General features: G+C 42.9%; 1 protein-coding gene across 15 annotated transcripts in view; it reads left to right on the top strand.

The window, feature by feature from the left end:
- The window catches only part of mark3a (MAP/microtubule affinity-regulating kinase 3a), a 44,247-nt gene that overhangs the window by 11,606 nt on the left and 5,594 nt on the right, over positions 1 to 27,047 (top strand). For 6 of the 15 annotated variants that reach the window (XR_013792313.1, XR_013792314.1, XM_079528587.1 and 3 more), the window contains exons 4-16: positions 3,427 to 3,475; positions 4,842 to 4,907; positions 6,569 to 6,639; positions 8,442 to 8,498; positions 11,193 to 11,429; positions 13,724 to 13,864; positions 15,846 to 15,945; positions 19,410 to 19,522; positions 19,653 to 19,800; positions 22,114 to 22,334; positions 22,625 to 22,728; positions 24,656 to 24,931; positions 26,143 to 26,169. Coding sequence is in view for 11 of the 15 variants with exons in the window: in XM_079528587.1 (XP_079384713.1) it covers positions 3,427 to 3,475; positions 4,842 to 4,907; positions 6,569 to 6,639; positions 8,442 to 8,498; positions 11,193 to 11,429; positions 13,724 to 13,864; positions 15,846 to 15,945; positions 19,410 to 19,522; positions 19,653 to 19,800; positions 22,114 to 22,334; positions 22,625 to 22,728; positions 24,656 to 24,931; positions 26,143 to 26,169 (1,610 nt within the window). In the remaining 4 variants the exon portion in view is untranslated. The remainder of the gene's footprint in view (positions 1 to 3,426; positions 3,476 to 4,841; positions 4,908 to 6,568; positions 6,640 to 8,441; positions 8,499 to 11,192; positions 11,430 to 13,723; positions 13,865 to 15,845; positions 15,946 to 19,409; positions 19,523 to 19,652; positions 19,801 to 22,113; positions 22,335 to 22,624; positions 22,729 to 24,655; positions 24,932 to 26,142; positions 26,170 to 27,047) is intronic. The other 9 variants (XR_013792315.1, XR_013792316.1, XM_079528596.1 and 6 more) reach the window with 3 other exon arrangements.

Here is a 27,047-nt window from a genome sequence, read left to right on the forward strand (position 1 = left end):
CATGGCATTTAGAGGCGTTTTAAATGTTACATGACTGACATTATTGATCCTACAGATTTCTTATTTTAGTACAAAGCAGTGTATCATTTAATGATTTATTTGAGCGCCCTTCATATTATTCTTATTTGTGTCATCTAGTTCTTTGTAGAGGAGGAGTGTACTCACTGTAGCCATTACCTTACATTTCTTGTATATTGCCTAATTATGGAATAACGTCTTTTTTTTCTCATCTCATTTGTTAGCCCTCTGCACCGTGTCTAGTCCTAGAAATGGGGTCCGGGGTTAGAGTGGAGTCAGGGGACAGCATCCTTAAACATATAGTGCATTTATAATTTATCAGGCGGTCACGAGGACAGAGAAAGGGTAGAGAGGATGACACGTGACACAGGAAGGAATACAGGTTCTGGTGGTAAGGCGTGGCACAGGGTGACTGAAAGCTGTTTACTCCAAGAGCCAATATTGTGTGTGGTATATTTACTGTACAGTAGAGTACACATTTCTGCATTTCTCAGTATGGACGTTTTATCTCAGATTGATGAAAAGGCATTTTGTCTATTAATCATAGTTCAGAGCTGTGCACAAAAGTATGAGATTTTATTTTTTATTTGTATTTTTTCGGAGGGGGTGGGGGGTAGCCGATCTACAAGCTCACAATGCCTTGCATTGAGAGGCATTGTGAGCTTGTAGATCTGCTATTTTCACTATTTATCTGTGGAACCAAGTAAAAGAAAATGGAATGCTTCAACTCCTACATTCCATGTGCTTATCAGGGTGGCGGGCCGGCTCCCTAGTTCAAATGTGATTATTTTGGGGGAGCTGACAAATTAATCTGCCATGTGAGTTCAGTAGTTTTTTACCTTTTGTGGAAAACATTAAAGTTGGTTAACAGAAAATAGTTGGTAACTTTTATTGGACTCACTTTAACATAAACAAACATGACTATTAACATTGAGATTAATCCATTGAGACCTGGAACGCATCCATGTCACGTTAGCGTTTAACCACATTAACCATTAACCCATTTTGGGCGGGAACCCCTTTTGGTGTTTTAAACATTATGTTATAATTTAGCTATTGAAAAATAGCAGATCTACAAGCTCATAGCGCGCCACCGAGTGGCGCGCTATGAACTTGTAGGTCTGCTATTTTTGAAAAATCGTTAAAATGTGCCTCAAATCTTTCCGAAAATTGTCATGATTTAGAAAACTTTTTTTTTTAAATTTCGATGTCAGGCCTGAATGGGTTAAGAGAAGTATACATTCCTTGCCACTCATGCCAAATCATTTCCTTCTCCCAGCAGGGTGTTCACATGATTAGTACGTCACAACATTTTGCCCGTGCATGGCTATGTAGGTCGATACACGAACATACACACACGTACCACATTTATGCCAACAAAGTCAGACCCATGCAATCCCGTACATGAATGTGTGTACATTTACATGAACATAAACCCACACACCTCACACAGAGTATTGTCTACAATGTAATAATAATAACATTAGTTTGGAAGAAAAAGAGTTTGATATTATTTGATATGAGGCTGTCTAATGTGGACCTCTGTGCATTTCATCACGTGGCAGGCTTTTTCTAAATATCCGTTTGTGTCCGTGTTCTGCAGCTGCAGACCATCAGAAATTCAACTAGCACGCAAGAAGCATCAGCCCCTATTCTCACTCCATGAAAGATTGATGCCTTTTATATTTTTATGTAGATGGGGGGGGGGGGGGGGGGGGGGGGAGCAGTGAGGAGAGGGAGAGTAGCGTGGGAGGGGTGGTTAGTAGTGATGGTATGAGGGGGGGGGGAGCAGTGAGGAGAGGGAGAGTAGCGTGGGAGGGGTGGTTAGTAGTGACTAGTGATGGTATGAGGAGAGGGAGAGTAGCGTGGGAGGGGTGGTTAGTAGTGACTAGTGATGGTATGAGGAGAGGGAGAGTAGCGTGGGAGGGGTGGTTAGTAGTGACTAGTGATGGTATGAGGAGAGGGAGAGTAGCGTGGGAGGGGTGGTTAGTAGTGACTAGTGATGGTATGAGGAGAGGGAGAGTAGCGTGGGAGGGGTGGTTAGTAGTGACTAGTGATGGTATGAGGAGAGGGAGAGTAGCTTGGGAGGGGTGGTTAGTAGTGACTAGTGATGGTATGAGGAGAGGGAGAGTAGCGTGGGAGGGGTGGTTAGTAGTGACTAGTGATGGTATGAGGGGGGGGGGGGGGGGAGCAGTGTGGGAGGGGTGGTTAGTAGTGACTAGTGATGGTATGAGGGAGAGAGAATTAAAGGGAATTGTAAAGATGCTCAGAGAGAAATGAAGAGGGATCAGAGATGGAGGCACATGGAGAGGTAGAGATGGAGAGGGATCAGAGATGGAGGCACATGGAGAGGTAGAGATGGAGAGGCACATGGAGAGGTAGAGATGGAGAGTGGGGGAGGACACGTAGAGAATGTAGTTAAAGGGATCAATATTAAGTAGCACTTAGTTCTTTTCGTTCCCAGTTGGGCCAGACAAAAGACAGTATTTTGTCCCTGACTGATCACTCAGCACTTTGGGTGGGATGGTAACAGCTAGCACACTTTAAAACTTTATTCACATCACCAGGTTGTCACCACAACGATGTGACAAGCAAATACGCTCTCTTTGCAGAACAGGGTTTTCTGTAAAACATTCCCTTGTGGGGGGTGGTTGCTATTTGAAATTCTTCACTGTGTGAATGTTTTTAACAGAGAGTGGGCAGTTCAGAGATGGTAGGAAAGCTTAGAGGAGACTGTGTAGGAGAGACAAACAAAATGAAAGAAGCTGAGAGGTAGTATGGGGAGAGGGAGACTGTAAGGGAGACAGAATGAAAGCTGAGAGGCGGACAGTATAGCGAGACAATAGGACAGCTGAGTGGGAGACGGTGTAGGAAAGACAGACATTAGAACAGCTGAGAGGGAAATGGTGTAAGACAGACACAGTAGGACAGCTGTGGTGGAGACAGACAGTAGGTGTAGTAGACACTACTAGACAGTGTAGGAGAGTCATAAGAGAGAGGTCTTCAGGTGGCATTTAGTGGGTCAGGAAGGAATGACACGTGGGTCTACACACCATTAAGCACACTGAATATTTTATAATACCAACACTTACCTTTTACCTTTTTTGTCTTGTTTTTGTAAGAGCAAGTGTCAGTTGTCCAAAATGGCAGATATGACATATGGGAATGAGACTGAGTTGAGTGAGTGTCTTTCTAAATGCATCGAAACAGGCACATAAGTCCCTGGCACAATGGCACATTGTCAGTACATGTGCTTTATTACTGACTATTTCTGGGAAATCATCAGAAGAGTTGCACAGAATGATACATGAAAATGATGTAAAATGATCTCCTGTAGTGAAAATGCATCATCATGAGGTCCATATAATCACAAGTAAATTATTAATGCCTTTTCTTTTCTTTTTTCAGCTTTTCAGAGAAGTTAGAATAATGAAGATCTTGAATCACCCCAATATAGGTAAGTGGATGACATTTGCTTGCATGCATGCACATAATCACACACATACAGTACTACATGCGCATAAACTGCATTTAATTGCAACATTAATATAGACACGAGCCCATAACACAAGCACAACAAACACACGCAACACAGTGGATAAAAACACGTGCACTTGTCATGATGCCACACGGCACCTAGGCAGATCAGACCCGACTAGAGGGTATGTTTGGTTTATGTGAAGGGACAACGCACCATGGTTTCCTGTGCAGAGACATAATTACCGGGCCGATGGTCAAAACGTTTTTCTCTCTCTCTCTGTTCTTCTCGCACTTTCACTCATTTTCTTTCTCTCCTTCCCAAAATGTCTATCGATCTTCTCTCTCATTCTGTCCCTGTGTCTCTCTCGCTTTCTCTCTCTCTCTCTGGTCTATATTTAGCAGTGTTCAGCTGCTCATCATGCAGTCCTTAGCCCGATTTATACGAGTGTCCCGTGCCGAAAATAGCCGATCTACAAGCTCAATTTGTGTCAGACCGTAGCGCGTGACACCGCCATACAACAAACTATAGTCTATGAGTTAAGAAAAGTCTGTATAGAGCGTCGCAGTCCCGCCTCCTACCATGGACCAGGAAATGAATCCCAATGCATTTTTCCCATAGACATTTCAACAAGTATTTATTTAAAGACGGTTACACCGCGGACAAAGCCAACTCGAGTCGTGACAACTCATGACAACACAAACAATATTTTGGACCAAACAAATAATTACAAAGAAGAAAAACAACAAAGACAGTGTTGTAACCTGCCGTTTTTTTCTTCTTTCTAATTATTTTTTCGGCCCCAAAAATTGTGTTTGTTGTCATGATTTGTCACGACTCGAGTTGGCTTTGTCCGCGGCGTAAACGTCTTTAAATAAATACTTTCTGAAATGTCTATGAGGAAAATGAACGGAGAATCATTTCCTGGTCCCTGGTAGGAGGCGGGACTGCGACGCTCTATAGAGGGAGCAGGTCTCTGATGGTGAACATTGTTCCCTGAGATGCGGAAACAGTGGTGATCTTTTACTTTTGTCTCTGTCTCTCTAATAAAACACAGCACGAATTACTTGCATCTCTCTCTCTCTCCCTCCCTAAGTGTCCTCTGACAAATCTGTTCGTTCCCGTTTAATATTTTTTAGGTATTCATGTCCATGAAGTTGTGACTGTTCTACAATGTTGTAGATCAATGTAAATGTCAAACATTGATCACTGCCCTGAGATGTAATTGAATTTCCCTGAATAATTGTTTCTAACTCGCTCTGTCTTTATCTCACTCCTTTTTCTGTCTGTCTCTGTCTTTCTTTATCTATCTACATCACTTGCTGTCTGTCTGTCTGGCTCTCAGTCAAACTGTTTGAGGTGATTGAGACCGAGAGGACGTTGTACTTGGTGATGGAGTATGCCAGTGGAGGTGAGTGACCGTCACAAACACCCTGACCTGATCTGTCTTATAAATTCCATGAATCTATGTGTCTCTGTCCAAATATGGAGATGACTGACCTCCAAGAGTACTGTACTAGTGCTTTTATACAGTGACAATAGCATACGGATGTAAACCCCACATCCTGAATGCGAAACCCAGGAGGGCCAGGGCATTGCTGTGGTCAGGACATCCTAGAGTTTATTTTTATTTTTTATAATTGTTTACTTCCTGTTGCTTTTCTGTTCCTGTTCTTTTTCATCTGACCTATTTATTGTCTGGTGTACTATTTTCATATTGATCTGTAATAGAGGATTTTATCTCTTATCTTATTTGTTATTATCTTTTTTTTACTATTTTTTTTGGGGGTGGGGTACCAGCCCCTCCAATGCATGGCTTTTGAAGATTACGTCATATGGCAGCCAAGTCTATCGGATTTGTAATGTTTGTGTAGAGCACTTAGGACGTAAACCGTTTGCCAGCCAAGTCTGGACTTTAATATTCGTTTTTGTGCACTAAATGATGACTTAAGACGTCGTCATGTGGCCGATATAAATACATTAGGCACCACTCACTTCACACAAATTGGCAAGTACCCCCACAATAGTTCCTGCCAATGAATGCTGGCCCTTAGGTAGTTGCATCCTGCCCATGTTTTTGGGTCAAAATATCCCTGAGCAGGTTGTTGCCTGTTTTCCTCATGTCATTCCTGAATACACAAGAAACATGTATCTATCTACACATGTAAATACACTTAAGCATACATGCCTGCACACACGTCACACTCTTAGCACATACTCGATGCACAATTTACACACACTTCTCAACCATCGGCGCCATTTGACACGCCACTTGACACGCACTTGACAGACTTCACACAAAGGCATCGATTCGATACATGCACAGACACGTAAAAAGTGTACACACACGTGCACGCGCAAAGGACACACTTAACACAGATGCGCAAGCACCCCCACGCTTCGACGGTCGACCACTCTGCTTCTGTTGGCACACGAGAAAGTACACTACAGTCACGTTTGGGCTGGAGGGGGATGCATGAGCTCGAAGGCACGAGACGGCATGGGCTGAGGGAAGTAAACAGTCTGATGTTGGACGCCATGTTTAGAATAAGCAGCATTATTATTATTATCATCATCTCCGAGACAGACACAGCTTCACTGGCAAGAAGTTCAAATATTGCATAGAGGGAAAGTGTTGGGTTCTAATCCAACACATGAGAAGGGATATCATATGTTTCTCTGGGTGGCCAGCTCGCTTAGTCTTTTCATATCGGTGTCCCTAGGACAGAATCACTTGATCTGGGGATCCATGGCATAACGTTTGAAAACCCCATGTCTATTTGCTAGAGAGACTGCCCTGTACATAGAAGATCCCAGGTTGAATTTCCACCCCTGTACCCCCTACTTTGAGCAAGACACATACCCCCTCAGTGCTCTAACTCAGTTGTAAGTTATTCTCCTACAGTACCTCAGTACAGTCAGTAAACACCCTATGTAGGGCTGCTGCTTTGGGAAGTTGAGTTCGATGATGATTGTTCTTCTGTAAAGTTATTATATTTGCGGTTTGAAGTTACTCTTATGTCCCTTCTCTCTCCCCCTTACATCCATTCTCTCTCCTCTCTCCTCTTGCAGGAGAGGTGTTCGACTACCTGGTCGCCCATGGAAGGATGAAGGAAAAAGAGGCCAGGGCTAAATTTAGACAGGTACCCAGTATTTTCCCCTGCAGTGCTCTGATTTCATCACTCTGTTCTGCCTTGTGGCTGTTCTCTCCAGACAGCCCAGAGACCTGACCTGAGAACAGCTCTGTCACCACTGACATCCTGAGTAATGAAAAATGTCTAAACTAAACCACTTCCGCATCACATAATCTATGTCTTCCCGTCCGCAAGACCCATGGACCTATGGGACAACACATTTTAACCCTGACTTTCAACTGATTAAAAATGCAACAAATACAACAAACAATTGACTCATTTGGGTGGAGAGATGAAAAGGCTAATGAAAAAAACTCACCACCACCTCACCAACTAAATTGAAAGGTGAATGTAAAGATGAGTCACATAAGTGTAAATTCGCTGAAGTCATCATATGAAGTTGTGACATGTGACAATCTTCTGAAACGGTTACACTGGTAACAGTTGTACAAGGAGAAGTGACCTATAACTCTCTACCTTGGTTTAGTCGTATCATTATAAAGCAGAACTGAAGTGATAGAAAACTCAGGAATAAGTCTTTTTAGAACCAAACAAAAATAAAAGGAACGTTGGAAAGAAAATTGCTCATTTGTGCAGATGAGATAAAAACAAAAGACGAAGCAAACACTTACCCTAACCTTAGCAAAGAGAACAGTGCTTAACCCTGGTGTCAGAATTGTGCATTGAGTCGACACGGTCCGCATTCCTTTGGTGTCAACATGGCTTACCCTCTGAACGCCAAAGTTACCTGCCCAAATGTAAAATATTTGACTATACACGATCAGTGTGTGTTGATTGCTACTGTAGGTCGCAGTTTACTATGAAAACCTGCATCTCGTGTCCGTCAGGCCTCGTGACACGATCCATATATGGCCAATACAGAATTAATTCCATATGTTGATCTGACCTCATCAAACCCTTAGATCTCCATATATGGAGCTGACCTGTTCTGACATTCCATATGTTGATCTGACCTCATCAAACCCTGGATCTCACCTGGATCTGCATATACTGTATGGAGCGGTCCAGCAACTCTACCTCTGGCCTTTAGGGCGAGGTCGCTTCTCGCCCTCAGGGCATCTTACTGGTTTTAAATAATACAATATCAAACAAAGTCATGTGTTGAACCACAGGGGAATAATATAGTTGCTTATATTGTCACTGTTGGCCGGAAATGTTCTTGGTAATGCTTTTTGTTGGTTAAATATTAATAAAAAGGACAGACAGACCTAACCACTTTCTACTTGGTCTTGGCATCCGCATTTTGGGCATGTCACTTTAGGCAAAAACCTTGTTACACATTGTGAGCTTGACTATTTTCACTACTCATGCGATGAGGGGCGGTGGTGGCTCAGGGGTAGAGTGGAGGGATGGGAACCGCAAGGTTGCCTGTTCGAACCCGGGCTCCCCCCAGAGCCAGTGTCGAAGTGTCCTTGAGCAAGACTCTGAACCCCTAATTGCCCCCCATGTGCAGGTTGGTGCCTTGCATGGTTTCCTCTGTCATCGGTGTATGAATGGGTGAATGTAATGCACAATCTATGTAAAGCGCCTTGGATGAATGCGCTATCTAAATGCATCATTTACCATGCGACAAAGGACAAAGGCATTCATGTACTGTATGAAAAGAACATAAGTTGAAATATGGAGATTTCATCTTTATCGCCCGACTGACGATATACCAAGCCCAGCCCTAGTATTTAGCCCGTGTGTGGTCTTATCTTCCCTCTCTCTGTCTTGACTACATCTGGTAACCTACTGAGTGTGAGACATTAGACTAACTCTGTGTGTTTGTCTTTGTCTTGTGTGTCCAGATTGTATCAGCAGTGCAGTACTGCCACCAGAAGCACATTGTTCACAGAGACCTTAAGGTGAGTAGAAGACGTGGAGTCTTCTGCACTTTGATTAAGCACTTTAACCGCTTGGGGTCCCTATTAAGGGCATGTCATTATGGGCGAAAAATGCAGTTTAAGTAGGATTTTCAACACTATAAAACCCACATTATGCTCACAAATATGACTTGATGAATACAAACATTTTGTAGAATGTCATAAACATTGGCAGAGATTATGATGATGATACTAAGGCAAGAGGGTAACATCTACAATACCAACCCCAAGAAGAAAAACGAACAAAAAATACAAAGAATTTTCATTCTCAGTGGACCCTCAAAGTACGTATGACGTGATAGTAATACTTAGAGGGCGCACAATAAAACCCACAGTGTTAACGTATCCATTTGTAACTCCCGAAAGTGTACAAACGGAACCAAATTGTTAAATAAAACACTGAGGGTTTTACCGCGCACCGATGGCACAAGGCTCTGCATTATACCTTTTTTTTTTTGCGTCACTATCTGACTCATAATCACAGTGAAAGATGACCTCTCGGGTATTAACCGCTATAATAAACCTCCATAAAGCCCACTGGTGGGCGGGGGGGGGGGGGGGGGACGCTGGTGGGCGGGGGGGGGGGTTGTTTCTACATGTGTGAGTCACACGTGTAAGGAGCGTAAGTGGATCCTCTTTCCTTCTCACCTGCTCACATGTTTCCCCCTGCTCTCTCCCCGCACCAGCTATTGTCGTTTTAATGGCACCAGCAGTACACACCAAGCTTCCAACTTCATATTAATATTGATGGTTCCGGTATTTTTATCTAGGCCTCGGTGGGCCAGGGGCCTCCACGTCACTGGGAGTGGTGTTGGTGGAGAGTCTGTACAGTATATATATCTCCCATTTGCCGGCAGCTGCTTGTCCAAAGCCTGTTTTTCTCTGCACACACACACACACACACACACACACACATGAAAGAAACATGAGCCAAAGATTTGAGAGTAGCATGTGTGTACGCACTGTGTGTGTGTGTCATGGTCACATGGGAAAAGGAGAAGTGGAAATGGAACATTAAAGTTTTAACAGTACAGCGGCTCGGACTTGTCGGCCACTTTGTTGTTCTCGAGCAGCTCCACGTGACTTCATCACTTTTGGTCCACGTGACGACGATCACTGCGGATGCTTCTGGAACCTGACTCCCACATAGCAAAATAATCTTACGCTCACGCAATGCCACACGTGTGAGCTTGTAGATCTTGTATATCTCGTAGATCTGCTATATTTGGCGAATGTTCCCCCCAGAATATGGTTGCTAGAATTCGAATGGTTAACAACACTGAGGATTTTGTGCACTTTCCTTTTTTCTGTTGACATAATGAGACTTTTAGCTGATGGTGGTTCTCTAGATGTTCAGTACGGTGAACAAACAAGCAGTGAGTATCTTGCTCAAGGACTTTTATAGGATGCACTGCAAAAAGTGGCCCATTTTAACCATTTAAACGAGCATAAAGTAAACATGTGTCCCCCATCAATGATGCAGAAACCCTCCTAAGCACTGCGATATATTTAATTGCTTGAGTATATTTAAAGGATAATGAACAAGCAAAGTGGTCATTACTGAGATATAAACTCTGAAAGGGTAATGCAGGACCTAAAATCACCCAGAAAAAGTTTATTTCTCAAAGACTGCCTCGCTGTTAACTATCCTGCTTATTGCACAGCTACTTACTGAGGAAATCAATTATTTGACATAAAAAAAATGTATAACAAAAATAATGTAATAGATTTTATTGATTTGAGCCATACCGCCCTGCTTGTGGTCAATGTTAGTAGTTGACAAATGAACACACGCACAGAGACCACTTAATTCATTTGTACTGGCTTTTGCTACATTGGCTATATTCTATTTCACTCATTTACTGCCAGAATTGGTTCAGTGTGTAGTCCCTTCCCTGCCCAGTGAGGTGCCTTATTCAATGGGCAAAAATTACTCTGGGTCTTAACCGGAAGTTGGCTAACTGCTAAGTGATCCTCCCGCGGAAGGATCGCTTAGCGACACTTTTGTTATGAGCCGTGAATGAAGCTTGTTTTGATCAAAAAACGATATCTGGGAAATGGAATCCGAGATAAAAGGGTTTTAAAAATCCATTGAGGTCCGTCTATGGCAAACGCGGCCATCTTGTTTCCAGTCCATTGCCTGTTTAGCAATAGCTATAGAAACCAGGAGCCTACCAGATGATAATGAGACGTTGATCTTTCATAATTCAATAAAATCAAAAAAGGTTGTCAAAGTCGTCTTTGGCAGTGAAAGCCACTGGGGAAAGAAGTTTTCAAAGACGCCAGTAAATGAGTCGTACTGTTGAAATTACTTATTGTATCATAATGTCTTGTCTATGGCTGCTGTAACTCTCTCGCTCACTCGCTGCCTTGCTCTCTCCCACAATGTTAAGCTACACCTATAACCTGGGTAAAATTTGCGCCATTGGGAGGTAAAGGTGAGAAACTTTATTGTGAAGGGACGACAGGATGAGGACAGGTGTTGTTGCTGCGTAATTGTCAAGAGTAATGGCTGTGCGCGATATTGAGCAGTCCAAACTTGTATCAATACGTCTGTAGCAACAGAATAATTGTCATATATATATATGGGGGCCTCATATTTGGTCTTGAAACGGGCATAAAAAAGGCCGCCCCTGACTATTTAATGTGACCTTGCACTCCTCTGTGTGTCTCCAGGCAGAGAACCTGCTGCTGGATGCAGACATGAACATAAAGATAGCAGACTTTGGCTTCAGTAACGAATTCACTATGGGAAACAAGTTGGACACGTTCTGTGGTTCCCCTCCCTACGCCGCCCCGGAGCTGTTCCAGGGTAAGAAATACGACGGCCCAGAGGTGGACGTCTGGAGTCTGGGAGTCATCCTTTACACATTGGTCAGTGGCTCGCTGCCTTTCGATGGACAGAACCTCAAGGTGAGTGCAGATCTGATGCTCACACTTACAGGAGTTTTAAAAATGCAGACAATTTTTTAGGGATGCACCCAATATTCGGCCACCGAAACTATTCGGCGGAATAGTAGCAAAAAATGCCACTCGAAACCAAATTGTCAAAAAACCGGGGTTACTGTAACCTACTGTTTTGTTGTGATGACGTGATCAAAACATGGCTTAACCCATTTAGGCCTGACGTCGAAATTAAAAAAACGTTCGCTCTGAAAGAATATTATATTCAAAGATTTGTGCCACATTTTTACGATTTTTCAAAAATAGCAGACCTATAAGCTTGTAGCTTATAGGTCATATATGCGCTATGAGCTTGTAGATCTGCTATTTTTCAATAGCTAAAGTATAACATAATGCTTAGTTAAAACACCAAAAGGGGTTCCCGTCCGCACACACATGCCTGTACGTAGCAACAACAAAAAAAAAAGTTAAAAAAAAATATATATATATATAAGAGTAATCATATTTGGTATTATTCACTTCCCATCTGTCTCCTTGTGGGACTGGACTCTTGGCTTTTGTGGTCACCTGTGACTCACACCTTTCCACTCAGACTAGTGATGCAATCATCCAGACTTTAAATCCTTAATATCAAACAAGTTTGATATTATCATGGTGGCCAATGTGTCTGAGCAAATCAGGAGGTTAGAACTGTAAAACTCATCCTCACACTACAGGATCATTTGGGCAGATAATCAGTTCCGACCAGCCTCAAATGGAAATGTTGGCAGTTGTATATAAATCTGCCTCATTATCCTATAGTGTGAGCCCAGCTTTAGAGAGTGAAAGAGAGAGTTTGACAAAACAAGCCTACTGAAATGAAGCTTTGCGTTTGTTCAGGCAGTGCACTCACTGCACTGAAGCCGCACATGCATCAGCTGATCAGCCCAGCTGACTTGTGCATCCACCAATCACATTCAAACAAATCAATGCCGTGTGGTCTATAGAGGGTATGCACATGACATCATCGTACCTGGAAGTTATGCGGGAACGCCCACTGAGTGGCAAAAAACTACTTTCTGGCCATGACAGCCCATTCATCCAAACAGAAAAGTCCTGTCTGATTCCATTAAACAATGTTAAACTCACCAACATTGCAGCTGTACAAAAAGCTTGAATTATCCTCTTTCTATCTGCAAAGTTTTTGTTTCATAAAAATCCACCATAGAAACGTTATGAGCTACTTTCTGTCAAGAAATGCCCTGCATTTGATTATTTGTCTAAGTGTCAGAGTTCTGGAGTGCTTGTTTTCAATAACACAACATTTTACTGCCTCCTGCATTATGTGACATTTAGAAACGGGTTGAGTGAAACGGGTTTAGTGAAACCGGTTGAGAGCAGGACGGTTGAGTGATTTCCAACGAGCGCTTCCAAACTCCAACACTCCATGCTGCTCAATGTTTTGCCACTCAGTCTAGATGAGGGGGGCGTGTCCTGCTGGGAAAATCATGCATGTGCATACTCTATTGAAGCTGACCGCTCGTACTCTTTGCTATTCATTCAAAACGCTGCTGCATTTCAACTCTGATCACTGCATCATTTTAGTCCAGTCCCCAACCTCTTTGTATTTATATCTGGTTTTGTGCTATTGTTTCATATGTTTTAGAATGATGTTTATTTATTGCACTCCCTGTTGTATCTCTTTAGTCTTGCCTGCTGCTTTGATTCATTGGTAGGTCGTTTGACTCTTTCCCCTTCTAGCTGCGCCTTGCAAGGGCTTAACTCCCAAAGTGTCAGTTTGCTCGCTACAAGTGCTGGGTGCCATCCTTCTCTCTCTGACCTTGTCCCTGGTCCGCGTTTATAATGTGATCCTCCAATGCATACATCAAGTACCCTTCGTAGTATTCTTGTGTAGACACCATCCAGGGCCTTTTCCTGCTGTAGTCCACGTCTCCTCCCTGTACAACAGATTTCCACACTCTTATCATTCCTTACAAAAGCACTGAAATATTTCATCACAAACACATTCTCTCACAGACACTTTATCAATTACACCATGGAACAGTTCTTTCCCCGCTTTTTTTCTCCCATCTTAGTCGTTACCAAATGACTCACACCCTTGTGGGAAAAGTCTTGTTAAACTGCCCCTGTCCTCTCCATGGGAGTTGAGGGAGGGAGAGTTCTCTTTCAACATGTCCACCATAACACAATTACTTCCACAGTTGGAGATTAATGATGAACTAGCAATTATTTTTGCGAAACATTGAGGAATACACAGATGTATTATATCGCTGACTCCTTCTTATCCTTGTCTCCGCCTACAGGAGTTGAGGGAGAGGGTTCTCAGAGGGAAGTACCGCATCCCGTTCTACATGTCCACAGACTGCGAGAACCTCCTCAAACGCTTCCTGGTGCTCAACCCGGCTAAGAGGGGCACTCTGGAGGTGAGGGAGGACCTACAGAATGTAAATATGACCTATTTTAAATTTGAACCACATCAGAATGCCCACAGCCAGCTGGAGAATGCCTTCACCTCTCCTGTATCTACCATCAACTCCTCCACCACTTCCTGACCCCTGCATCCACCCTGCATCTTCTCCAGTACTCTCACACACAAGTCATCTTTGTCCGAGTGTGTTGAGGCCTCCCTCTCTCTCTCTCTCTCTCTCTCTCTCTCTCTTTCTCTCTGTGCATCATCAGTCTTCCATTCAGTTCCTTACAGATTTTGTTTCCTCCTTTGTGTGGTCTGTTGTCAGTTGAGAATTTGTGGTAGAAAAATAACAATAAATAAATATAATGATACAATTCACCCTTTGTCAAGGCCCGCCCGTAGTTGTGCCCCTCTTCGCACCCATTGGTTGCCGTTTCGTGGTTGGACAAAATTCCTCTCTCTCCATCCACTACATGAAATAACATGTTTTTCAGTTGCTTCATATTGATATTCTGTGCATTCAATTCTTTTTTTAAACTTGGTGTCAGTAAAAAGGAACATCACAGGTGCAGCATGGTTTGTTTTTAAGCAAATTAGCAAATTCAATATACCGGTAAACAAGGCGGAACCAGGCAGAAAGAGCCTGCTGGTTAGTCAGTCAGGGACCAATCAGACGGCTGACAAAGGGTGAATTGTGAAAACATGGGAAACGGTTGAGATTGGGTAAGATGTGATAGTGGCACATTTGTGCCGATGAGATCGGGGACAACACAGTTATGGCACATATTTGGCTACCGGCATGCAGTGTTCCTTGGGAGCAAAATCTAAAAATGGTCTTGTCCATTTCAAATGCAAATGTTCTCATTCTAGTTTCTAGGCCATCACATTGTTTTTTGTTTTTTATTTTACGTGCTTAGCTTACCCATGTTAACACCACCACCTCTGCTCTGCCACGCCCTGTGATGCAATGAAGTGCAATGCACAATTTGATACCCAGCTTTATTATGGCACATCATTTGTATTAACTTCCAACATGATCACTTAACCTGATTAGACTCAAAGGCAGAGTCCCGGGCCGTATAGCGCAAGACCCTCCATATCAAAGGCATAGCAATGTTCCCATTCTGTCTGTTTGAAGGAAACAGTCGATACATAAGTGAATTAAGTTGAATGTGTCTGACTTGAATATAAAGCCTGAGTTATACTTGGTTGCTCGTCGTGTCGTTCACCAGATTTCTAAGCTCACGTTGTGAGCTCTGTGTGCGGAGCCAGCGCGCAACTAGGTTGATTTTGGGGTTAAGAGGACCATGTGTCAGTGAAATGTCTCCACACCAGTAGCCACATGACCGGCCTAGTTCACGCTGTGAAGGGGTGGTCTTTCTAATCAATGCAACCCTTACACTGATTCATTAGATCACACAGTGAACAGATGTCTTATCTCAGCTCTTTATGATGACCCAGTAGGCAGGTGATGGACAGCAAAACAAAAACCATAGTGCATGCTGATAACACATTCTGTTACACAATAGACTGTTTAATTAAAAACCCACTGCGTTTTAGAGCTTACGTATTTGCACCTTTTTAATCAACCCATTAAGACCAGAGGTTGATTCTACAAATGCTTTATAAATCAGTAGTCCTCACACTTTCAGGTCAAAAACAGACGTAGAAGCTCACAGCTTCTATTTTTAGCTGTATAACTGCTATTTTTGAAAAGCCAATGCCTAACATCTAAAATGCTTTCCCCGTTTGAATGGTTTTATTAATGTAACACTAAAGTTGAGTTGTGTGCTCCCACCCGGGAGTTTAACTCCCACATGGGCGTTTAGTCCCGTTTACACGAGAAACTCAGAGGTCAATCTTTCTCCACTGATGGGATTTGAAGCACACTCCATGTTTATTACAGAAGCACAGGAAAATGCAACACTCGCAGTCCCAATAATATTGCAGTTAACTGGTGCCCGGCTAATGTACATCTGTATCATAGTCTCGATGTGTCATTCTCTAATTTCCAGCAAATTATGAAGGACCGCTGGATCAACGCAGGCTTTGATGAAGATGAGCTCAAGCCCTTCACTGAACCAGAATTGGACATTACAGACCAGAAGAGAATAGGTAATGTGTGTGTGTGGGTGTGGGTGTGGGTGTATGTCGCGTATGTCGAATTTGAAGTCGGTGGGACGAACGGTTCTCGAGTTATGTGCATTGCAAACGTTACAGAGACATTTATAGATTGATGATAATACCGTTATCCATTATTCTCTAATGTAATTATATGCTCAATACATCCTGATAACTGCTGCAACAACAGAATGGCTGAACTGCTCCCAATATTTCAACACTGCAGAACTTTTAAAGAGAGACATGAAACATGCTGATAAATAAAGAGAAAGAATGAGGACAGAGAGAGAGAGAGATGAGCAGAGAACAATGAGAGGAAGCGGATGAAGTCAAGAGGGATGAACAAGGATGCAGAGAGACTGATTAGAAGGATGAAATGGAAAGAGTGAAAGGGATGAATGCTGAGATGATTCTTGTGGAGTAGATGGAGAGAAAACGGCAGAGGAAGACAAATGTATGAGAGAAGGAAGTCAAATGAACAGAAACTAATGAAGCCGATATAAGATGAGAGAAAGAGGAGAAAGTGAGGGGAAAAAGGAGGGATGGGTGAATGACACAGATAGGAAGAGGAGAGAAAGGCAAAAGAGAAATGGAGCCAGAGAGGGAGGGTCGTGAAGAGATAAATTAATGAGAGAGAGAGAGGGGGGGTGGGGGCTAAGAGGCGGCATCACATGTTGTTCCTAATCAGAGAGTCGGAGCACGTTACAGGGAGCTCCCCATCTCTCTTTTTCTCTTGCTCTCTCTTCAGTAAAAGTGAATTCCCTGCTGCTTTGATGAAGCTGTTATGTAGGGCTGTGACGCTATGGATTTTTTCTTAGCACTCTGAAACGGAAACGTATCCAGGCAGTTTACCGCACTCAGCACTAGCCCACATGTACTCCATGCTAGAACACGCTTGCTTGGGGAGAATGTTGCATGGTTGAATCCCTCCCACTGCACTGCACTGCACGGACCCTAGAGTCCTTATTCTGGGGGGTGAACATTCGGTGCAAATAGCAGATCTTCAAGCTCACACCGTGTCCCAAATGTCATGTGTTCTGGCCTTGTAAATGGGGTATTTTCAGCGACGAGATTTGGTGAGGGGAAAAAAGGAGTGGCCACTTTCCTCTTTCCTGTGTCTCATTTTTGCTTTAAAACGGACGAATAATGGTACAAAGATACAATAAAACAAAAGATACTTTGACAGATACAAACTGTTCTAATGATTCCTGCCCAGTGCATGACAGGGTATTGTAATCACTCCTGTCTGTGTATCCGTCTGTTAGTCTGTGAACAAAATAACTCCAATGGATTTTCATGAAATGTAGTAGGAATGGTTTGTTGGCTGCCCTGAAGAGATATTTCACTTTTTGGCATGTCAAGGTCATAATCAAGGATGAAGTAGAGGTTACACAATCAGTCATATCTCAGGAAAGGAGAGACATAGAAAGATGAGGTTTGATGTGTTGGATTCCTCATCGATTTTTGTGTGCCCACGCCCATGGTGCAAGTTTTAAGGTATTATGTCGAAAGGCATTAGGAGACTGAAATGACACAATAAAAATGTGAACCTGTGCTAAAAGTATTTTTTGGTATATTTTTTTACCATCATTCATTCATTATTATTATTATTATTATTTTATTTTTTTCCAACAAAGTATTGACTATAGCTGAGTAAGCATACCTGTTGTGGACCTCGATGCAAATCAGTTATTGTTGTTCTGCAGTCTTTAAGTGAGGGATAGTTGTACAAATTCACGGTGTGATGCGTTGATAGGGAAGGATAGGTCGGTAGATAGATGGATAACAAAGCATATGTGTCTGTCGCAGTTGCCCTTCTCATCCTCACAGGCAGGGAGGGGGGGGAGAGAGGGAGAGGTGGAGCGAGGTAATGTGGAGCGCTCACTTAGACAAATATCTGTTCCAAGACCAGTGTGTAGCTCCACCTGGCATGCTCCGCTCAACGTGAGCTCTGTTAGTGGCTGACTGGGGCTGGAAACCAGCGCACGTCAGAGGAGCGTGTGCAAGTACATATTTGCGTGTGTGTACATGTGTATATGTGCGTCTGCAGCCATGCGCTTATTGTCAGCACCTGTCTTCTGCTGACTGATCGAGCTAGAGGGCAGAAAAGGGATCGATTTTGTGTGTGTGTGTGTGCGTGTGTGCGTGTGTGCGCGTGCGTGCGTGCGTGCGTGCGCGCGCGCACGCACGCACGCTCATTCGTGCAGTGGGAGAGTAATATCACCTGAGCTCCACTGAGTCATTCTGAAGCCCCGAAGAGTTTTTGCTTCATTTAATAAACCATAACCTCCCTCTGGGATCTCCATTGCTCCATTTGCATAAAGCATTCACTGGGCAGGAAATCCACAGCCGAAAAGATGCACACAACCCCACAAATGGAAATGGAATATGCACAACACATCAGCCATATGGTCATGGGTATGACTGTGTTATGATGCTCCATATTATCGCTCCGGGGTCCTGAGGAGGGAATGCAGCATTTAAACATGGCAATATGAAGACACAAAGCTAGTCGGAAACAGCAAAACGAATATACAGTTGGGTGCCACCGATATTGTCCCTTATCATTTGACCCATTTAGGCCTGACCTCAAAATTTTAAAAAATCCTTCTAAATCCTCCAGTTTTCTGAAATAAATATTTTCACGATTTTTCAAAAATAGCAGACCTACAAGCTCGTAGCGCGCCACTCGGTGGCGCGCTATGAGCTTGTAGATCTGCAAACCTCAGCAAAAAGAAAAGGACAATATCGATGGCCTCCAACTGTATGTGGAGTCCCAGCTGAGGGTGGGCTGTAGCACGACATCATTCATTAGCTTAACAACATCTGCACACTTGTGGTTTCATTAACCATCAACTCTTTAGATGATATTCACAAGGCACTGAGCAGAGGGGCAACAGCATTTGTTTCGTTTTAACTGGATGCTTGCGGTTCCTTTCTCCAATGTGTAGGAAACATTAGTTAAAAAGCCTGCACAGAGATAATTGCACAGCAATGGATAACATACCGGTATTCACTAGTTAATTACTTAAATGGCTTTCACAACATCCGTGATTGTGGTTTTGTCTGACCAGAGGGAATTTGGCTGGTAATCACAGGTTTTGCTTAGTTGTAAGCATACATCGCTTTTGGTTAATAAGCAGAATGTTTTTCTTTATAATTAAGAAGGTCAGGTCTATTCTTGTAATGGTGTATCTGGGGAAAAAGCCATGTTATATACAATATATTCGCCTCTGTACCTTGCAGCTGTCTGGATCTTAGTTATTCTCTTCGAAGTCGATGAGTTTTAACAGAACCCAATGCTTGTGGCCTTTCTGCAGATGAGATGGTGTGGTTAGACTTTTTATCTTTTTTTTGGTACGTTTTACACCCTACTCATGAGGGTGAGTAGAGTATATCACGTAGGGTATATCATGGCATATAATAAGCATTTGAATCTGTGTTTCCCTTGTGTGCAGATGTGATGGTGGGGATGGGTTATAACCTGGAGGAGATCCAGGAATCTCTGGCCAAGATGAAGTACGATGAGATCACAGCCACGTACTTGCTCCTGGGCAGGAAGGCCTCCGAGGTACAAACCACTTCACTTTCTCTGTTGTTGGTATATTGTGTGTTATACATACAATATGCACACAAATGTGAATGTGTCTATTTCTCTGATCTGTGTGTGTGGTGTGGGTGGTGTGGGTTCTCTGTCCCAGTTGGAGCCCGGTGAGTCAGCCTCCAGCAGTAACCTGTCTCTAGCCAAGCCTCGACCCAACAGTGAGCTCAATGGCCAGTCTCCATCTCACCTCAAAGTCCAGAGGAATGTTTCTTCCAACCAGAAACAAAGGCGCTACAGCGAACAAGGTGAGATAACCCGTATTTATTTAAATATTATTATATGATATTATATTAGCCTCCAAATCCATTTTCACAATATATGTTTGACATATTTTGTCCACTTTAAAATGTATTTTCCCGTATGTTGGCTAAAAACATATTGCATTGCCCCCTGTTACATTTTACATTTATAGCCAGTGAATTAGAATCATTTTGGCCACATAGGCTAGCCAAAGAGCTCGTGGAATGTACTGTAGTCTCTGCACCAAAGCGTTTGATGCTCAGACAATCCACTTCCGCATGCCGCATCCAATGACCTGCTGTTGGCCTAAGTGTTGGGAAAGAGGAGTGACGCTGTGGCCTCACGTGATATACTATGTCCATGCAGTCTCAACTTCAAGAGGAGGATTACAAGACCCAAAGATCAAATCTGTCTAGGAGGTCATAATAGCCTGTGTAGATCCACTTGTTCCAGTGAGAACATCAATATTTCAAGCCAAGCAAGTCAACCCTCCCTCTTGTTTATACCAAACCGATAAGCCAATGCTACCAGCTTGAGTGAGGAAGGACCTCATCATATTTCATTATTTACTCCAGATGCCATCTTTAACCCATTTTGGGCGGGAACCCCTTTTGGTTTTAAGCATTATGTTATGCTTTAGCTATTGAAAAATAGCAGATCTACAAGCTCATAGCGCGCCACCGAGTGGCGCGCTACGAGCTTGTAGATCTGCTATTTTTGAAAAATCGAAGAACGACTGACATAGAAACATAGCTTTTTCAGAAAACTGTCAGGATGTAGAAGACATTTTTTTAATCTGATCTCAGGTCAAAATGGGTTAAAATAAGTATAATATTGATATATTGTGTGTTTACAGTATATACTTGTCTTGGATGTGAATAGTAGCTCAATATATCTTGAGTGGCAACATATTGCACATTTCTATTATTGGCATTGAGTTCAGGAGCCCTCTACTGGCCTTAAAATGTAATGCCAATAGAAAGTGGATCATAAAGCATATGATTAAATGCTTTAGTGTGGGTTAATAGTTCATGTGGAATGTCGAAATGGAATGACACAAAATGTACAAATGGAACCTTAACCAGTTGAATTTAATACATAGTTTCAGTAAGTTTGAGTAAAATACAGACTTGCTGTATCTACATGGGTAGGAAATAAAGCTTCTTGGTTTCCACGCAATACTAGTCCTGTGTGAATAGACCTAAAAGAGAGCTAGAGTTGAGACTAATGCCAAAGCCATGGAGACGGTGGCAGGTGAGTATGCAAACGAGGCTGAGACCACTGGCAAACCTGCCTATACATCATAAAGTCTAATGGCCTCTGCTGTTCAGAGAAAGAAAAAATAAATCTGCTTGACATTGAAGACTAACAAATTTAAATGCCCAGTGCCCAGTCTGCCCACTGTGGTGTGGGTGGTTGCTGTTTCAACATAACTCACACCTGGCCTTAGTAAAACTAGACTCTGGGCATAAATCGGTTACGGCACCATCCACACGACACCGACTTGGCACAGAAGGCATACTTCACTGTGTTTAATTACAATAGATAATTGCTGTTAAATAAAAATGAACATAGTAGCCCTTCTCCTCCAGGCATTGCTTGAATGAAAATCCTCCATGGGATTGACTTGAAGCATTGACTGCTTCTGTTTGTGGTGCTCCTATACCAGACAAATGTGGCAATTTCACTCATTTGGCCTATTATTTTACCTGGTATGTGGTTATCATTGTACTTGAGCAGGATTAAACACGTTTATCTACACATTCTGATTAATACTATAATTGGAAATGTAGTAATATAATTGAGTATGTCTGTGGTTATAATGTCTGTCTCAAAATAATTATTTTCAATGTTTTTGCTTTCTTGAGCATTAAAATATTGTATTACTTTTTATTTTAAAAGGAGAAGTGTGTTTGCTCAAATCAGTGGAGACTGAGAGATGGCTTCAGTCCGAACAGCCACGTGCGCCGCTGAACACCTACATTAATATTCATGAGCATGTGCTGTGAAGGGACAACCCCCAAGCAATCAGCCATGCACTGCCAGGCACTGCAGACTAGTCGATACATTCCAGGAATCTCTGTATGTCTGTCTTTCCAATTTCCATATCTATAGAACCGTGCATCCGATCGACTTCACACTAGGCAGGTTTATTGCAGAGGACACATGCAAGTGCAGTGTTGGATGTGAAGTTGATTGGATGAGCTGTTCTCCAGAAAGACGTGTCACATGTCATTCGTTCACTCCGTTCCCGTTTCTCTTCTTCACGGAAGGAAGAAAAGCCACAAAATAAATGACGGCTCTCCTTTCCTCTCCAGTTGGTCAAAACGTCACTGGCGGGACAGGCCACCCCAAGCGGAGTCAGACCACTACGGCGGAGAACAGTGTGAAGGAGGAGACCGGGGGTGTTCAGCTTCGTAAGCCAGGCACCCCGGGGAGTCGTGCAGTTCCCCCTGGCAGCCCGCTGCTGGGGAATGCTAACAATCCCAACAAGGCTGACATCCCAGACCGCAAGAAGGGAGCCACCACTGGCCCCAGTGTAAGATAGTGTGTGTGTGTGTGTGTGTGTGTGTGTGTGTGTGTGTGTGTGTGTGTGTGTGTGTGTGTGTGTGTGTGTGTGTGTGTGTGTGTGTGTGTGTGTGTGTGTGTGTGTGTGTGTGTGTGTGTGTGTGTGTGTGTGTGTGTGTGTGTGTGTGTGTGTGATTGAATGATTACATCTATTATATTTACTTATTTTTTCGATCACTTGGAAATTGACTGATTTTTAATTATGAATTTGTCTATGAACTACTAACTGATTGCCTCTACTCTTCTGTTGTGTGTGTGTAGAATAACACCGCGTCAGCAGGCATGACCAGGAGGAACACGTATGTCTGTAGCGACAGAAACAACACAGACCGCCTGTCAGTTATTCCTAATGGGAAAGAGAACAGGTACGTTTCAGTTTTGTGTTTTTTTTTTTTTTTTTTGTCTTGCCATTCCAAACGGTTTGGCTTCAGGTCTAAAGGTTTGTTTCCGCTGGTTTAAGAGAAAACACCTGGAGGTTAATGAGGTTAAGGACCCCATTTGTTTTCTTTTTCTTGTGTTTCTATTATGTTACTTTTCCCCCCTCTTCTTCCGTTTGTCTTTTCTTACTTACTTTTCAATTCTACCTGTTTGGGTTTTTCTGTTGTTGTTTGCTGTTGATCAAGCAGCATGACTGAGATGGCTTGTGCGACTACTAGCCCCTCGTCTGCCTTTGCGCCCGGCGCGTTCGGTGCCTCGTCCAGTTCGGTGCGGATGAGGTATCAAACCGTTGGCCCTCTGTACGCTTGCCAGGCAGGGTGGGCCACTCTGCCGCACTCCTACTACGAGCTGGACTACTGCACGCCCAAGTAAGACGGCAGGGACTGCAGATCTCGCCCCTCGTCTGTCTCCTCTCTCTCGTGTTTCTCAAACACCCCCACATTCCCACTCCCCTCGCTAATCCACACAGTCAACCCCAACATCCAGCTGCTTTACGCTGCTCGTCTTAACCTCCTAACTAAACCATGGACTTCACCGCTTGGCTGAGGAGAATAGAGGCAAACGCTTCTAATGTGGTATTTCAACCAAGGGTTGGGTGAAGGGAGACTTGAAGGGCTAATGGACTGTGGTCGCATTCTGGATTTAAGGTGTCTGATTCATACTTTTTGAAACCATTTGTTGAACAAGAATATCCTGAATCCAGTTTGCAGGTGTGTTTTTTGAGTCTGTCAGTCATCTATCATCAACCACAAAACAGAGAATCTCTCAGCTGCTCTCTCAAAGCTCTGCATAGGAAACACTGCAATAACAGCTATGATCCTGGTCTCTCCTCAGTCCTCTGCTCTGAACTTTGAACTCTGAGCCCCCCTCCCCCCCAGCTGGACCCTTCATCACAAAGGTCCAGATATATCTGTCACTCACTCATTACTCTGTAGTTCTACCGTCCCGCCCCCTCAGTCAGCCTTGTTTTTGTTTCGTTTCCAACTGAATAGGTATACCACAACTCGCATCGTTTAAGAGAACGGTCTAAGCTTGACACTCAGGACGTTAAATTATAGGTGCTATAAGTGGTATTCTTTTGGTTAAAAGAAAATGTTTTTAGGTTTTTTTAGTTAAGAGAACCAATTTATCAGCTTCTATTTTAATATTGTTACAATTCAAAATGTGTCTGCTCATTTCTTTGTTTCATCACTTCCAATTTGACCTCTTTTATCTCTCTACTGATTGGATGAAATTGGTATCCCGACTTGAAAATTCGTGGAGATGGAAACCCTGTTATTGAATACTCTATGATTCACTCAATGATTACTATTAGAATATACAATATAGAGAACTAACACTTATTTTAACAAAAAGATATATCACTTACATCCCCTTTAATGCTGGATACATCTTAACGTCGCACTGTTAAATTTGGCTTTTCTACCAGATAGATACCCAAGTAATTTTCCCACCCTCGGTTTAACATCTAACAGGCCAGGTTCACTTAACCTCGAAGTCAGTGGAATGAAGAGACGCCAGAAATCCATGTCATAAATATGAAGACTCAATGGGAGTGTGACGGCAGCCAGAGGTTTTCCTCTGCACCAAGATACTGTTCCGTACCTATATACTGGTCCTAGGGTTGTTATGGTACAGCACAGTAGATTGTAACCACTTAATAACTCTATATACTTCATCATACGAATAGCAAAAATTGTTCACTACAAGCTCAAATTTGGACAAAGAAAAAAAGAAATTGCCCAAAATGGGGACAATGTAGTCACCCTGGCTATCCATGACTTCTACAATCCACAATGTGATTATTTCTCCATGTTCCACTTTGACCTCTAACCCCCACCGTCTCTACCACAGCACCGTAGCGGTGTCTCCCGGCGGCACCCAGAGGAACCCGGGTACGTCCACCCACAGCATCTCCAATGCCACCACGCCCGACAGGCTACGCTTCCCACGAAGCACCGCCACCCGCAGCACCTTCCACGGGGGCCAGCTGAGGGACCGACGCACGGCCACCTACAACGGACCCCCGGCGTCGCCCACCCTCTCACACGACGCCACGCCCCTCTCCCAGGGACGCAGCCGCGGCACCAGCAATCTCTTCACCAAGCTCACGTCCAAGCTCACGCGCAGGTAAGGCAGATTGAGGTGCTGGTGGGATGTTTGTCGTTACAAGGCCTGGTGGAGTAGCTCGGTTATTACCCAGGTTGTAAACCGGAAGGCTAACGGTGTGCGCTGCTTTGTCTATGTGCCTTTATGACGGGGTTGGGGTTTAGGCCTCTTTCTGCTCATTCATGACAATGGATAAATTCAAACTCAAATTGTATATTATTATTATTATATATTTTTATTCCAGTGGTTCTCAAATATTTTATGTCAAAGCCCCCAGATTTAATCTGAGATTTTCCCAATTTTTTCGAAAAAAGAAACTAATTTGAAATAGATCTATATTAGATCTATAGTATAGATCTATAGTAGATTTCGCAGATCTACTCCAGATGCACTCCTCGCATCACGACACATTGTGAGCTTCTAGATTAGCTACTTTCGAAAAGCCAAAGTATAAAATAGGGTGGTTAATGTGTTTTGAGAACCACTGTTTTATTCAAATCACATTGGTTGGTTATTTACTTCATGGATAAAAAGAATATTTATTTGCTGACTTAGTGGACTGAGTAGGAAATGCATAGACCCCAACCCTTCTGTTAACAGTAGAATCCCCTGTGACTCCCTCTGTACCAATTAAAAACCCAATCATAGAATTAGCGTCATTAATTACATGCTTTGGGAGGGGTCGCTCATTGTGCTGTAGAATGTGATTGATTCTTAAACTGTATTTGTCCTATCCTGGCTGCCCGATGAAGACATTGATCTATTTTACATTGGACTGAATTGAAACGCTGTGTGTGTGTAAAGTACACTATTATTACTATTATTATTATAATTATTAATGACTTGTAAAATAAATATCAATTTTTTAAATGATTGGTAACTTTAAACTGAATGTTAATAATAATAATTATTGACTTGTAAAATAAATATAATACATTTTAAATGATTGGTAACTCTTAACTGAATGTTGTCCGTGAATGAGCGTAAAAAAAAAAAAAATCCTAGTATACAGAGCAGGCAGCCAGGCTAGTGACAACTGTTCTGAGATGACTGATCTAAAATGAGGAATTGAAATCAACACCTTTGATAGTTGTACGAAACTGCTCCTCTTTTCACTGTTGCTGATTCCAATCACTCCATTTTTGTTCACTCATTCAGATTTCTCATAATCTTTTCCCCTTCACTTCCTCCTTCACCATTTTCACTGTTCCCTTGTCTGGTTTCTGTTGTAGAAACATGTCATTCAGGTTTACCAAAAGGTAGGACCTTTGTCCTTTGCCTTTGCTCTGTGCACAAGTGAAAACAAATAACTTTACTCAACTCGACTCAACTCTTAACTCCTAAAGCCGTTGGCTGCTAACTGCTTCACCTACTAACACACACACACACACACACACACACACACACACACACACACACACAGCTTTGTAGTTTGTAGGCAGTAGGTGCAGTCATGCACCAACAGAGTAGTGCTTACTGGTCCTTGGAGATCGCTTATAGCCTTGTCCTTCTAGTAGAGTCAAATTAGGGAATATTTGAACCAGGTGAATCCAGTCAACACCTGGTAGGATATAAAACCAGAAATGGTAGTGATCCCTTAGGACCAGGGATAGGAGGAATCCCTGCTATAATTTATTCTTTGTCTTATGAGCATGTCGCTCAATGTAAATAACAGGTTTTCAGTTTACTTTCACAGTGAAATTCAGTTATTTTCTGTCAGTGACACAGTCACAGTCTTACCACAAATAAAATATAAATCAGGCTCTGTGTGTCTGCAGGATTTCATTTCAAAGAAACACTACACCAGCTGAGTTCATTACTTCCTCTCTGGTTGAATGTGTCCTGATTAGTGGAGGCACTCTGGTGTGGTGTTGGGTTGAACTGACAGATTGCATTCACGGTTCCCTCCGTCGCACATGTACCAGTTTGTGTCTTAAGTAAGCTGTTATTGGCCAGAGAGACGACTCTGAGTAAAGAGACAACTGATTTGGGAGGCAGGGCCTATTAGCCTTCTCCAATGAGCTAGGTGTCATCCATACACAACCACGCAGAACAAACAAAACTAGCCTGCCACTAATCAATCGCCAATGCATGCATGGGGTTCGCTTCTGCAGCTGCTGTTTTGTTTTTTTCCTTT

Source organism: Electrona antarctica (genome assembly GCF_951216825.1).
Source record: "Electrona antarctica genome assembly, chromosome: 18".
Taxonomy (NCBI): domain Eukaryota; kingdom Metazoa; phylum Chordata; class Actinopteri; order Myctophiformes; family Myctophidae; genus Electrona; species Electrona antarctica.